We start from the raw sequence: 13,767 nt of genomic DNA, 5'->3' as shown, positions 1-13,767 counted from the left end.
AACTTTGCCATAAAAAACGTTATCTTTCACTCCCAACATATAAATGTTTGCCCACAAACTTCATATCATCAGTGTCAACCATTTTTTTAGAGCCCAATATACAGGTCCAGTAATACCCCTCTCTTATGCATTAGGATTACTGCTTACCCTTTCCCTCATGGGGATACTGTCAGCCAATTCTGAAATAACACAGTCTCTCCAGAAAAACAGAATTTATGTTTACCTGATAAATTACTTTCTCCAACGGTGTGTCCGGTCCACGGCGTCATCCTTACTTGTGGGATATTCTCTTCCCCAACAGGAAATGGCAAAGAGCCCAGCAAAGCTGGTCACATGATCCCTCCTAGGCTCCGCCTACCCCAGTCATTCGACCGACGTTAAGGAGGAATATTTGCATAGGAGAAACCATATGGTACCGTGGTGACTGTAGTTAAAGAAAATAAATTATCAGACCTGATTAAAAAAACCAGGGCGGGCCGTGGACCGGACACACCGTTGGAGAAAGTAATTTATCAGGTAAACATAAATTCTGTTTTCTCCAACATAGGTGTGTCCGGTCCACGGCGTCATCCTTACTTGTGGGAACCAATACCAAAGCTTTAGGACACGGATGAAGGGAGGGAGCAAATCAGGTCACCTAAATGGAAGGCACCACGGCTTGCAAAACCTTTCTCCCAAAAATAGCCTCAGAAGAAGCAAAAGTATCAAACTTGTAAAATTTGGTAAAAGTGTGCAGTGAAGACCAAGTCGCTGCCCTACATATCTGATCAACAGAAGCCTCGTTCTTGAAGGACCATGTGGAAGCCACAGCCCTAGTGGAATGAGCTGTGATTCTTTCGGGAGGCTGCCGCCCGGCAGTCTCGTAAGCCAATCTGATGATGCTTTTAATCCAAAAAGAGAGAGAGGTAGAAGTTGCTTTTTGACCTCTCCTTTTACCGGAATAAACAACAAACAAGGAAGATGTTTGTCTAAAATCCTTTGTAGCATCTAAATAGAATTTTAGAGCGCGAACAACATCCAAATTGTGCAGCAAACGTTCCTTCTTTGAAACTGGTTTCGGACACAGAGAAGGTACGATAATCTCCTGGTTAATGTTTTTGTTAGAAACAACTTTTGGAAGAAAACCAGGTTTAGTACGTAAAACCACCTTATCTGCATGGAACACCAGATAAGGAGGAGAACACTGCAGAGCAGATAATTCTGAAACTCTTCTAGCAGAAGAAATTGCAACTAAAAACAAAACTTTCCAAGATAATAACTTAATATCAACGGAATGTAAGGGTTCAAACGGAACCCCCTGAAGAACTGAAAGAACTAAATTGAGACTCCAAGGAGGAGTCAAAGGTTTGTAAACAGGCTTAATTCTAACCAGAGCCTGAACAAAGGCTTGAACATCTGGCACAGCGGCCAGCTTTTTGTGAAGTAACACAGACAAGGCAGAAATCTGTCCCTTCAGGGAACTTGCAGATAATCCTTTTTCCAATCCTTCTTGAAGGAAGGATAGAATCCTAGGAATCTTAACCTTGTCCCAAGGGAATCCTTTAGATTCACACCAACAGATATATTTTATCCAAATTTTGTGGTAAATCTTTCTAGTTACAGGCTTTCTGGCCTGAACAAGAGTATCGATAACAGAATCTGAGAACCCTCGCTTCGATAAGATCAAGCGTTCAATCTCCAAGCAGTCAGCTGGAGTGAAACCAGATTCGGATGTTCGAACGGACCCTGAACAAGAAGGTCTCGTCTCAAAGGTAGCTTCCAAGGTGGAGCCGATGACATATTCACCAGATCTGCATACCAAGTCCTGCGTGGCCAGATCACCGACGCCCTCTCCTGATTGATCCTGGCTACCAGCCTGGGGATGAGAGGAAACGGCGGGAACACATAAGCTAGTTTGAAGGTCCAAGGTGCTACTAGTGCATCCACTAGAGCCGCCTTGGGATCCCTGGATCTGGACCCGTAGCAAGGAACTTTGCAGTTCTGACGAGAGGCCATCAGATCCATGTCTGGAATGCCCAACAGCTGAGTGACTTGGGCAAAGATTTCCGGATGGAGTTCCCACTCCCCCGGATGCAATGTCTGACGACTCAGAAAATCCGCTTCCCAATTTTCCACTCCTGGGATGTGGATCAGAATATTTATCGGTAACAGAGATTCTTCCCGAGACCAAAGACCCTGAGCTTTCAGGGATCCCCAGACCGCGCCCCAGCCCATCAGACTGGCGTCGGTCGTGACAATGACCCACTCTGGTCTGCGGAATGTCATCCCTCGTGACAGGTTGTCCAGGGACAGCCACCAACGGAGTGAGTCTCTGGTCCTCTGATTTACTTGTATCTTCGGAGACAAGTCTGTATAGTCCCCATTCCACTGACTGAGCATGCACAGTTGTAATGGTCTTAGATGAATGCGCGCAAAAGGAACTATGTCCATTGCCTCTACCATCAACCCGATCACTTCCATGCACTGAGCTATGGAAGGAAGAGGAACGGAATGAAGTATCCGACAAGAGTCTAGAAGTTTTGTTTTTCTGGCCTCTGTCAGAAAAATCCTCATTTCTAAGGAGTCTATTATTGTTCCCAAGAAGGGAACCCTTGTTGACGGAGATAGAGAACTCTTTTCCACGTTCACTTTCCATCCGTGAGATCTGAGAAAGGCCAGGACAATGTCCGTGTGAGCCTTTGCTTGAGGAAGGGACGACGCTTGAATTAGAATGTCGTCCAAGTAAGGTACTACAGCAATGCCCCTTGGTCTTAGCACAGCTAGAAGGGACCCTAGTACCTTTGTGAAAATCCTTGGAGCAGTGGCTAATCCGAAAGGAAGCGCCACGAACTGGTAATGTTTGTCCAGGAATGCGAACCTCAGGAACCGATGATGTTCCTTGTGGATAGGAATATGTAGATACACATCCTTTAAATCCACCGTGGTCATGAATTGACCTTCCTGGATGGAAGGAAGAATAGTTCGAATGGTTTCCATCTTGAACGATGGAACCTTGAGAAACTTGTTTAAGATCTTGAGATCTAAGATTGGTCTGAACGTTCCCTCTTTTTTGGGAACTATGAACAGATTGGAGTAGAATCCCATACCTTGTTCTCTTAATGGAACAGGATGAATCACTCCCATTTTTAACAGGTCTTCTACACAATGTAAGAATGCCTGTCTTTTTATGTGGTCTGAAGACAACTGAGACCTGTGGAACCTCCCCCTTGGGGGAAGTCCCTTGAATTCCAGAAGATAACCTTGGGAGACTATTTCTAGCGCCCAAGGATCCAGAACATCTCTTGCCCAAGCCTGAGCGAAGAGAGAGAGTCTGCCCCCCACCAGATCCGGTCCCGGATCGGGGGCCAACATTTCATGCTGTCTTGGTAGCAGTGGCAGGTTTCTTGGCCTGCTTACCCTTGTTCCAGCCTTGCATTGGTCTCCAAGCTGGCTTGGCTTGAGAAGTATTACCCTCTTGCTTAGAGGACGTAGCACTTTGGGCTGGTCCGTTTCTACGAAAGGGACGAAAATTAGGTTTATTTTTTGCCTTGAAGGGCCGATCCTGAGGAAGGGCGTGGCCCTTACCCCCAGTGATATCAGAGATAATCTCTTTCAAGTCAGGGCCAAACAGCGTTTTCCCCTTGAAAGGAATGTTAAGTAGCTTGTTCTTGGAAGACGCATCAGCCGACCAAGATTTCAACCAAAGCGCTCTGAGCGCCACAATAGCAAACCCAGAATTCTTAGCCGCTAACCTAGCCAATTGCAAAGTGGCGTCTAGGGTGAAAGAATTAGCCAATTTAAGAGCATTGATTCTGTCCATAATCTCCTCATAAGGAGAAGAATCCCTATCGACCGCCTTTATCAGCTCATCGAACCAGAAACATGCGGCTGTAGCGACAGGGACAATGCATGAAATTGGTTGTAGAAGGTAACCCTGCTGAACAAACATCTTTTTAAGCAAACCTTCTAATTTTTTATCCATAGGATCTTTGAAAGCACAACTATCCTCTATGGGTATAGTGGTGCGTTTGTTTAAAGTGGAAACCGCTCCCTCGACCTTGGGGACTGTCTGCCATAAGTCCTTTCTGGGGTCGACCATAGGAAACAATTTTTTAAATATGGGGGGAGGGACGAAAGGAATACCGGGCCTTTCCCATTCTTTATTAACAATGTCCGCCACCCGCTTGGGTATAGGAAAAGCTTCTGGGGGCCCCGGCACCTCTAGGAACTTGTCCATTTTACATAGTTTCTCTGGGATGACCAACTTGTCACAATCATCCAGAGTGGATAATACCTCCTTAAGCAGAATGCGGAGATGTTCCAACTTAAATTTAAATGCAATCACATCAGGTTCAGCTTGTTGAGAAATGTTCCCTGAATCAGTAATTTCTCCCTCAGACAAAACCTCCCTGGCCCCATCAGACTGGGTTAGGGGCCCTTCAGAAATATTATTATCAGCGTCGTCATGCTCTTCAGTATCTAAAACAGAGCAGTCGCGCTTACGCTGATAAGGGTTCATTTTGGCTAAAATGTTTTTGACAGAATTATCCATTACAGCCGTTAATTGTTGCATAGTAAGGAGTATTGGCGCGCTAGATGTACTAGGGGCCTCCTGAGTGGGCAAGACTCGTGTAGACGAAGGAGGGAATGATGCAGTACCATGCTTACTCCCCTCACTTGAGGAATCATCTTGGGCATCATTGTCATTGTCACATAAATCCCATTTATTTAAATGAATAGGAATTCTGGCTTCCCCACATTCAGAACACAGTCTATCTGGTAGTTCAGACATGTTAAACAGGCATAAACTTGATAACAAAGTACAAAAAACGTTTTAAAATAAAACCGTTACTGTCACTTTAAATTTTAAACTGAACACACTTTATTACTGCAATTGCGAAAAAACATGAAGGAATTGTTCAAAATTCACCAAATTTTCACCACAGTGTCTTAAAGCCTTAAAAGTATTGCACACCAAATTTGGAAGCTTTAACTCTTAAAATAACGGAACCGGAGCCGTTTTTAACTTTAACCCCTTTACAGTCCCTGGTATCTGCTTTGCTGAGACCCAACCAAGCCCCAAGGGGAATACGATACCAAATGACGCCTTCAGAAAGTCTTTTCTAAGTATCAGAGCTCCTCTCACATGCGACTGCATGCCATGCCTCTCAAAAACAAGTGCGCAACACCGGCGCGAAAATGAGGCTCTGCCTATGCTTTGGGAAAGCCCCTAAAGAATAAGGTGTCTAAAAACAGTGCCTGCCGATATTATATATCAAAATACCCAGATAAAATGATTCCTCAAGGCTAAATATGTGTTAATAATGAATCGATTTAGCCCAGAAAGAGTCTACAGTCTTAATAAGCCCTTTTTGAAGCCCTTATTTACGATCGTAATAAACATGGCTTACCGGATCCCATAGGGAAAATGACAGCTTCCAGCATTACATCGTCTTGTTAGAATGTGTCATACCTCAAGCAGCAAGAGACTGCTCACTGTTCCCCCAACTGAAGTTAATTGCTCTCAACAGTCCTGTGTGGAACAGCCATGGATTTTAGTGACGGTTGCTAAAATCATTTTCCTCATACAAACAGAAATCTTCATCTCTTTTCTGTTTCTGAGTAAATAGTACATACCAGCACTATTTTAAAATAACAAACTCTTGATTGAATAATAAAAACTACAGTTAAACACTAAAAAACTCTAAGCCATCTCCGTGGAGATGTTGCCTGTACAACGGCAAAGAGAATGACTGGGGTAGGCGGAGCCTAGGAGGGATCATGTGACCAGCTTTGCTGGGCTCTTTGCCATTTCCTGTTGGGGAAGAGAATATCCCACAAGTAAGGATGACGCCGTGGACCGGACACACCTATGTTGGAGAAAAAAATGACTGAACATACCTCAATGCTTGTAGCATGAAAACCGTTCCTCACACTGAAGTTTCTAAAGTACTCCTCAGCCATTCTGTGGGAACTGCTCTGGATCTTAGTAACAACTGCTAAGATCATCAGTCTCCAGGCAGAAGTCTTCATCCATCTGCTGCCTGAGAAAAAATAGCACTCACCGGTACCATTTAAAATAAAAAAAGTCTTGCTTGAAGAAAATAAAAACTAACATTTTATCACCTCTTTCACTTTACCCTTCCTATTACTTAGAGTAGGCAGAGAATGACTGGGGGGTGGAGTCAAGGGAGGAGCTATATAGACAGCTCTGCTGTGGTGCTATTTGCCACTTCCTGTTAGCAGGAGGATAATATCCCACAAGTAAAGGATGAATCCGTGGACTCGTCGTATCTTATAGAAGAAATATTAATTAAAACAGTTTGTATTTTGTACCTGTACCATGTTAAATTATAAATAGGGTTTTCATGTAAACCAACATGAAGCAGAATCCTCAAATTATTTCAAATATAAAATTATTGGTCTTTAAAGGGGCAGTGTACGGTAACATTTTCTCCACTTTCATGTGTTCCAATTATCCATTTTACCTTTTGGGGTATATTAAATTGATTACAAATAGCTCCTTTACCTTTGTTTTGTCATTTGAAATATCCTCTTTTGCCTATTGCATCCCCACCTATACTGCAGAAGAATTTATACTCCTGGTGTAATTTGTATTATAATGATCATTTTCAATTAGACAGTACACTGTTCCTTTAAGATTCAATGTCAAAGAAATGGTTATTCAACAGGTATTTTTTTACTCTCTCTACTTTTTTTTAATCTTACACATTACTGAATCAAAAAGACGCAGCTGCATTCCTGCAATTACAAAAAATGATGTATGCCTTAGGAGACTGACACTTTTTTTTGGTACATTAATCTGGACTTCAACAAGAAAACATTATACGTCCAATTTAAACTAAATCTGATGCCTCAGAGGGGATGTTACACATTTTGATAAACACTCCTATTTACTGTGTCTGAACTACATATGTATTTATACAATTTAACTCAAGAACTATAAAGAAAAATGAACAAGAAGGAGTAAATTTACAGAATGTGAACAACGTAGTCATTATGCAATGATTACATATCCATACAGTCTTCCATTTTCTATGCCCTCATAGATTGTAATAAATCTAGCCAGATGCCTGCTTAGTTTTATAATCTGAAAACAAGTGACTACTTTTTGTCAACGTAATTTATAGGTTTTTTTTACTACATTTCAATAGTGTTTTATAAAATTGACAATGAAAAAGTGTAATGTTAACCATGAATACTGAAAAACAAATAATACTGGAAGTCGATAGCAGAAGTTTCTCATTCTTATCAATACAGACTACATTGTACCCTGAATTTTTTCTTCTTCCTGGTGTTATCTTGTTAAACATAAAAAGAAAACTACCCATCTAGCTACATTCAAATCCTAATTACCTTTTTACACTGGGTAGTGAAATACTCCAAAATGCTAAGTAAAAGTTTAAAATCATTTAATAACGTTTGTATAAATCCAAAAACACAGTTAAACTCCTACAGTGTGTGCATTGCTTCCGTGTTAAAGTATGAAGAAAACATGATATGTTTGTTTTTATCATCCATTTTTAGCCTTTTAATGTTGTCACTATGCCCTTTGTAATTGTATCTGAAAGCTATTAACATGTGGAAAAAAACAAACCTGTTTAATGGTCTTGTCTCTCCATAGCAGGAGAATAATTTATTAAAGAACCCACAAACCTCCTCCTATTATTTGTCAGCGTTATACTGAAAAGGCCAGATAAAGTTAAGAAATAAAGAACACTTTATAACACAAACTAGTGGACATGGCCAAAAACGGCAGATTTTAATGCAGGGAAAAGTAATGTGACTCTTACTGCAAAACTGTTGTCTAGACTTAAAATAATACAACCCCCCCCCCTCATTCTTAGAAGCCTCACACACACCATGCAACAGAGAAAATGCTTTTTACACTACTTGCAAGCAGCATATGAGTTGCATCTCAACATTAAAGGGACTTGTAAATGTTTATTGTTATTCCTCAGTTTTGCATAACCAACACTGTTATATTAATATACTTTTTACCTCTGTGATTACTTTGTATCTAGGCCTCTGCCGACTGCCCCCTTATCTCAGTTCTTTTGATAGACTTGCATTTTAGCCAATCAGTGTTGGCTCATAAATAACTCCACAGGAGTGCACACAATGTTATCTATAGGCACACATTAACTAGCGCTATCTAGCTGTGAATAACTGTCAAAATGCACTGAGATAAGAGGTAGCCTTCAAGGGCTTAGAAATTAGCATACAAGCCTACTAAGCTATCTAAGCCTATTTAGCTTTTAACAAAGAATACCAAGAGAATAGAGCAAATTTGATGATAAAAGTAAATTGGAAAGTTGTTTAAAACTGAATGCTCTATCTGAAACATGAAAGTTTAATTTTGACTAGACTGTCCCTTTAAGGCAAGAAAACAAACTAGCTCTTAAAACTGATTTATCCAGATAAGGAAGCTCACAGAAAAGAGCAGACTATACAGAAAATCTTCTAAAAGCAAGAATTGCTAAAAGAAACTTAAAGAGACATGAAACCCAAAAATTTTCTTTCATGATTCAGATAGAGAATACAATTTCAAACAACTTTCCAATTTACTTATATTATTTAATTTGCTTCTTTCTCTTGTTATCCTTTGCTGAAATGTGTATCTAGGAAAGTTCATGTGCAGCAGAGAACCTAGGTTCTAGCTGTTGATTAGTGGCTGCATATATAAACTGATTGTCATTGGCTCACCCATGTGTTCAGTTAGAAACCAGTAGTGCACGGCTGCTCCTTCAACAAATGATACCAAGAGAACAAAACAGATTAGATAATAGAAGTAAATTAGAAAATTGTTTAAAATTGTATTCCCTATCTGAATCATGAAATAATTTTTTTTGGGTTTCATGTCCCTTTAACCTTACTTTTTTGTGTGAAAGATTCCCATGCCTTTAATGAAGATGGAATGCATTATTTTACCCTGCTTTGGGATTAATCTGAAAAATGTTTCCTTTCCAATGTTGCTTCCACTGCAGCTGTGTTCAGACCCTATTCATTATTTTTAAGGGGGGGGGGAGGTAAGATTTTAGGTCTGCACAGACTAACATTCACATTCATACAGCATTCTGCCAGCATCTGCTATTGAAGTCTACTTCCAATTTACAATAAACAGCTTTTCCAGACCAGAACGCCTGAAATTCAGTCCCTCTTGACTGCCTTTCCTATTCAATCGCTCTGCACAGTATTTCAAGGAGAAAAAAAATGTTCTGCCAATTATTACACATCTGGAAAAAATGCGTGTATAAGCTAAAATATACTCCACACAAAGTCTCTGCTTTTGGGCACGGGTATAGCAGGATTGTAGGGATCATTGCAAGCGTCCGATTTTTATGTTGTTTTTTTCTCTCAAACCACTGTACCTGCAAATGCAGTTGTGTAATGTAAAGGATGGGGGGTATTTCGCAGTGCAAACCTGATTACTTATAAACATACTATCACTTACAAGTTCATTTGTTGAGCTTTAAAATCAAACCATTCCTAACCTTCCCACATTCCACCCAAATTCTGAACTATTCTCAGTTCTCTCTAGTGGCGAGTTTAGTAAAGGAAAACCTCTCTCAGTTTTGAAATGTTTCTTGTTTATATCATATTTATATATTTGAGTCTTGTCAACTTGGCTGCAATATGAATGTAAGTACCGGTGAATTATGGTTGTATTTTTCATTTTGAAAATGTTGAATCCATAACATTTGTTATTCACGCATGGTTATATATTAGTATAGTGGTAATTAAAAATAATAATAATATGCTAATCTTACCATTGAGGTCTGCCGACTGTTCACTACTAATCCAGATGTTCCATAGTTTGCAGTCAGACTTCCAAGGGACCCATTATGGGCAGCACCCAGTAAACTGTGAATATCAGCAGCCATGCTTGTTGAAGGTCCCACTGCATGATTCCGTAGTACATGGATAGCATCGTCAAGTCTATCCAAGCGATCTTCCATTCGAGATTGCTGCGATAAAGCCAAAATGTAACTCAGGATTAATTTAAACTGTTATAATGACTTCAACAATATTACATTTGCAGATGTGCCATAAGAACTCTTTCCCTACAGGAAAATCCATAAAAACAATTAGTACTGGAATAAATGTTAAACTATGTTATCATTTAAAGGGATATAGACAGATGGATTGCAACAATATAGTGAAAGGCTTAATGGTACAATGTCTCCTCTTTATATGTCCATTTTTTAAATTCATATTGACAGGTTACTTCCAAACCTCACATGTTTAAAAAAGTACCCTCAGAACACAGTTGATTAATTTAGTGAAAGAGGAGCTAAAACATGAACAACATACAGAAATTCATGAGCCTTTTCTGTTAGAGAGTACAGCAGCTGTGAGACTGAGCTGACAAGTGCAGACATGATTAACTTGCAGTATGAGAGCTTAGCACTCAGATCACATGACCCAGCATCCATTTTACTGTTATTGTTAGCCTTATAAAGCTGAACAGAGGATTATTAGAATGCTACGGTTCATTGTTTCACTATATTGCTGTTCTAATACATTTGCCAGTGGCCCTTTAACTAAACCAAGATGAATGGAAATTACTAGTAAACTGATGCATCTGATAGAAAGTTAGAAAGTAATACAATACCCCTAAAAAACACACTGTCTTGTATTCTCAGGCATGCACTATTACATTTTTATTAGGTTGAATAGAGGTTAATAAAATATACGATTACATTTGTTATATATATATATATATATATATATATATATATATATATATGTGTGTGTGTCAAATTTTAATTTGATAGCTTCTGTAACTATACATTTATGCTATTAAAAAATATGGCAGCAGTAGACTTGTGTGCACAAGAATTTTAATAAAAAGAGGACAAGGTGTGTATGTATGTATGTATATATATATATATATATATATATATATATAAAGCCAAGATGAGCACTCTCACTTCAAAACTTCTGCAACCAGGGTGCTAGTGGATAATAGATATATGTGGCAAGAAACTTGCACTCACTGGACTTTTTCAAAGTATCAAAATTTAATGTGACGTTTCGGAGATGGAGTATCCCCTTCCTCAGACAAAAGTGAAATGACAATACAAGCAGTTTAAAAAGACAACCAAAATAGTGACCCCTCCCCCCAATTAGGACAAAAAACGCCAAAAATGGTAGTCATAGCTACCACACAATCAAATTACATGTGTTGTTAAACAAAACAATTATTGCTGAAAAATTCAAAATTGATTGATCAAGTGATTAAGTATTATAGTGTAAAGCACTAAGTCATGTGAAACAGTAACCATAATTAAAAAGTGTAATAAAGAAGTATATTAAAGAATATATACCTATATCTGGCAACTATGGAATATAGAATTCTAAATACTATGTGTTATGAACACACTCGCGCATATCTCATTAAAAACTGTATATGGGAACCTGCGTCATAGAAAGAAACACAAACTAGCACACACTAACAAACTCACAGTCTCAAAGTTCTAAAGCAAAGAGGGATGCATACACAACACAGTGCCATGGAAGATGAGGGAACAAGACATTGCTAATAAGTAATTGTGCATCTATAACTATGCATAGAAAAAAGGTTTAACTCACACGCTCAGAAAGAAAATCCGCCAGGACCGGTCATGGCGAAAACCGGAAGTGGAGGGGGCGAGTAGTGACGTCATGTCACCAAGGCAACGACTAGAGCGTTGCACACTGAGGGCGCATAGTCAGACTGTGGAGCGCAGTAGCCACTATCAGGCTATAGAGCGCAATATCCACTGCGAGTACAGGGAGAGGTGACCTAAGTATATGCAGGGAGAGTACAAATCACACCGCCACACAGGATAAGTTTTAGTCTGTTAGGTAAAACTCATAACCAAACGGTAACAAGAGGTCCTGGGTCTCCAGCCAATATACCAATGGGAAAATGTGGATCAGACACTAAACACCCCTAACATGTGCAATACCAACATTACACCTAAGGCAGGGAAGTAAAATTAAAGTAATATAATAGGTAGAAACTAATATAACTAGATAGCAAAATAAGGAACTAGTGAATAAAAAGAAGTCACAAAAGATTCAAATCAAAGTGGGTAATACACGGCTCATATCATGTACCTTATCAACAAATAAAAAATTGTCACAAATATAAAAGTGAGCAATAATAGACACCTGTCATCACAGGTGGTAAGCCGAGAACTTTAAATATTCCTAAAGCCCAACTTCTTAGGGTAGTAAGAAATAACAGTGAACCTGCATTGATGTCAACCCAACTCACAGCGATGGCGGAGAAATTCAAACAGAGAGGTTATAATCCTCAACTAATCAAGAAGAATATGCAAGAAGTCACGAATGTGGAACCTGGGAAACAAACGACACCTCGAAGCGACACCAAAAGACTCACCTTCACTACCACATACAGTCCGTCTATGAGGGAGTTAGGCAATAGCCTTAACCAATATTGGCATATCATCAAGAGCGATCCTTCCCTCCCATTTGAAGAGTGGGAACATCCCAGAGTGGGATACAAGCGTAATAGGAACCTGAAAGATGCTCTAATGATTACTGATCCAGCCCATTGCTACACTCCATCCAACTGGCTACAAAGGAAGAAGAAGAACGGCTGCTATAGGTGCACTGGCTGCACAACCTGCAGTTCTATGTTGACGGGTTCAACATTTGCCCACCCCCACACGAACAAGAGATTTAAGATCAGGCACTTTATCACGTGTACGACAACACATGTGGTTTATCTTTTGAACTGTTGCTGCGGGCGCTTTTATGTCGGAAAAACGACAGATGACGCCAGGACAAGGTTTGCCAATCACAGGTCGGCCATCAGGATAGCATTGAAGAATCATAAAAGTGATCAACCGGTGGCCAGGCACTTTGTTGAAGCTGGCCATACAGTGAATGACTTACGTTTCATTCTGATTGATCATATTCCCCCATTGAGACAAGGAGGTGATCGTAACACGATTTTATTACAAACAGAAGCAAGATGGATCCATCGCCTGAAGACAACGCAACCCAGTGGACTTAATACGGTGGTAGATTGGCACTGCTTCTTGTAGTGACCAGAAGAAAAGTCTATGGACATAATCCTTGAGAGTTATACTCCAGCGCACTATTCACCAGCCTTTTCATTTGTGGGGGTCCTGATCCATTTTCTCCACTCGTGAGAGTCCCGATCCATTTAATTTTCAATCTGACATATGTGTCTGTGTCCTTTGATCTGGTGGATGGGTGCTTGCTAGTTCTATCCTCTGTATGTGTGGATAGGATTCCTTTGTATTCTTTTGTATGTACTTACCTGTGTCACCTTTGTTTCTTTTGTGGCTTTGAGCCTCACAGTTGTTCAAAGCTCAGTTTTGATGTATGCCACCACAGCGTCTAGTTTAGATTTGGGGTCTGTTCTGCCTGATGTCCTGGTTTTCTAGTATGTTTGTTCATTCTTCAATAGCCAACACCTGTATAGTTTTGAAGTGTATATTTAAAGTTCTCGGCTTACCACCTGTGATGACAGGTGTCTATTATTGCTCACTTTTATATTTGTGACAATTTTTTATTTGTTGATAAGGTACATGATATGAGCCGTGTATTACCCACTTTGATTTGAATCTTTTGTGACTTCTTTTTATTCACTAGTTCCTTATTTTGCTATCTAGTTATATTAGTTTCTACCTATTATATTACTTTAATTTTACTTCCCTGCCTTAGGTGTAATGTTGGTATTGCACATGTTAGGGGTGTTTAGTGTCTGATCCACATTTTCCCATT

The 13,767-nt window shown here is 39.8% G+C and overlaps 1 protein-coding gene across 5 annotated transcripts in view; it reads right to left on the bottom strand.

Moving 5' to 3' along the window:
* TCF12 (transcription factor 12) overlaps positions 1–13,767 on the bottom strand; it is a 954,287-nt gene that overhangs the window by 25,071 nt on the left and 915,449 nt on the right. For all 5 annotated transcript variants that reach the window (XM_053717513.1, XM_053717514.1, XM_053717515.1 and 2 more), the window contains one exon: positions 9,771–9,968. In XM_053717513.1, coding sequence (XP_053573488.1) covers positions 9,771–9,968 — 198 coding nt within the window. The remainder of the gene's footprint in view (positions 1–9,770; positions 9,969–13,767) is intronic.

The sequence above is a fragment of the Bombina bombina genome, chromosome 6 (assembly GCF_027579735.1).
Source record: "Bombina bombina isolate aBomBom1 chromosome 6, aBomBom1.pri, whole genome shotgun sequence".
Classification (NCBI taxonomy): Eukaryota; Metazoa; Chordata; class Amphibia; order Anura; family Bombinatoridae; genus Bombina; species Bombina bombina.
Note: the sequence above shows the minus strand (reverse complement) of the source record. Positions and strands in the feature narration are given on the sequence as shown.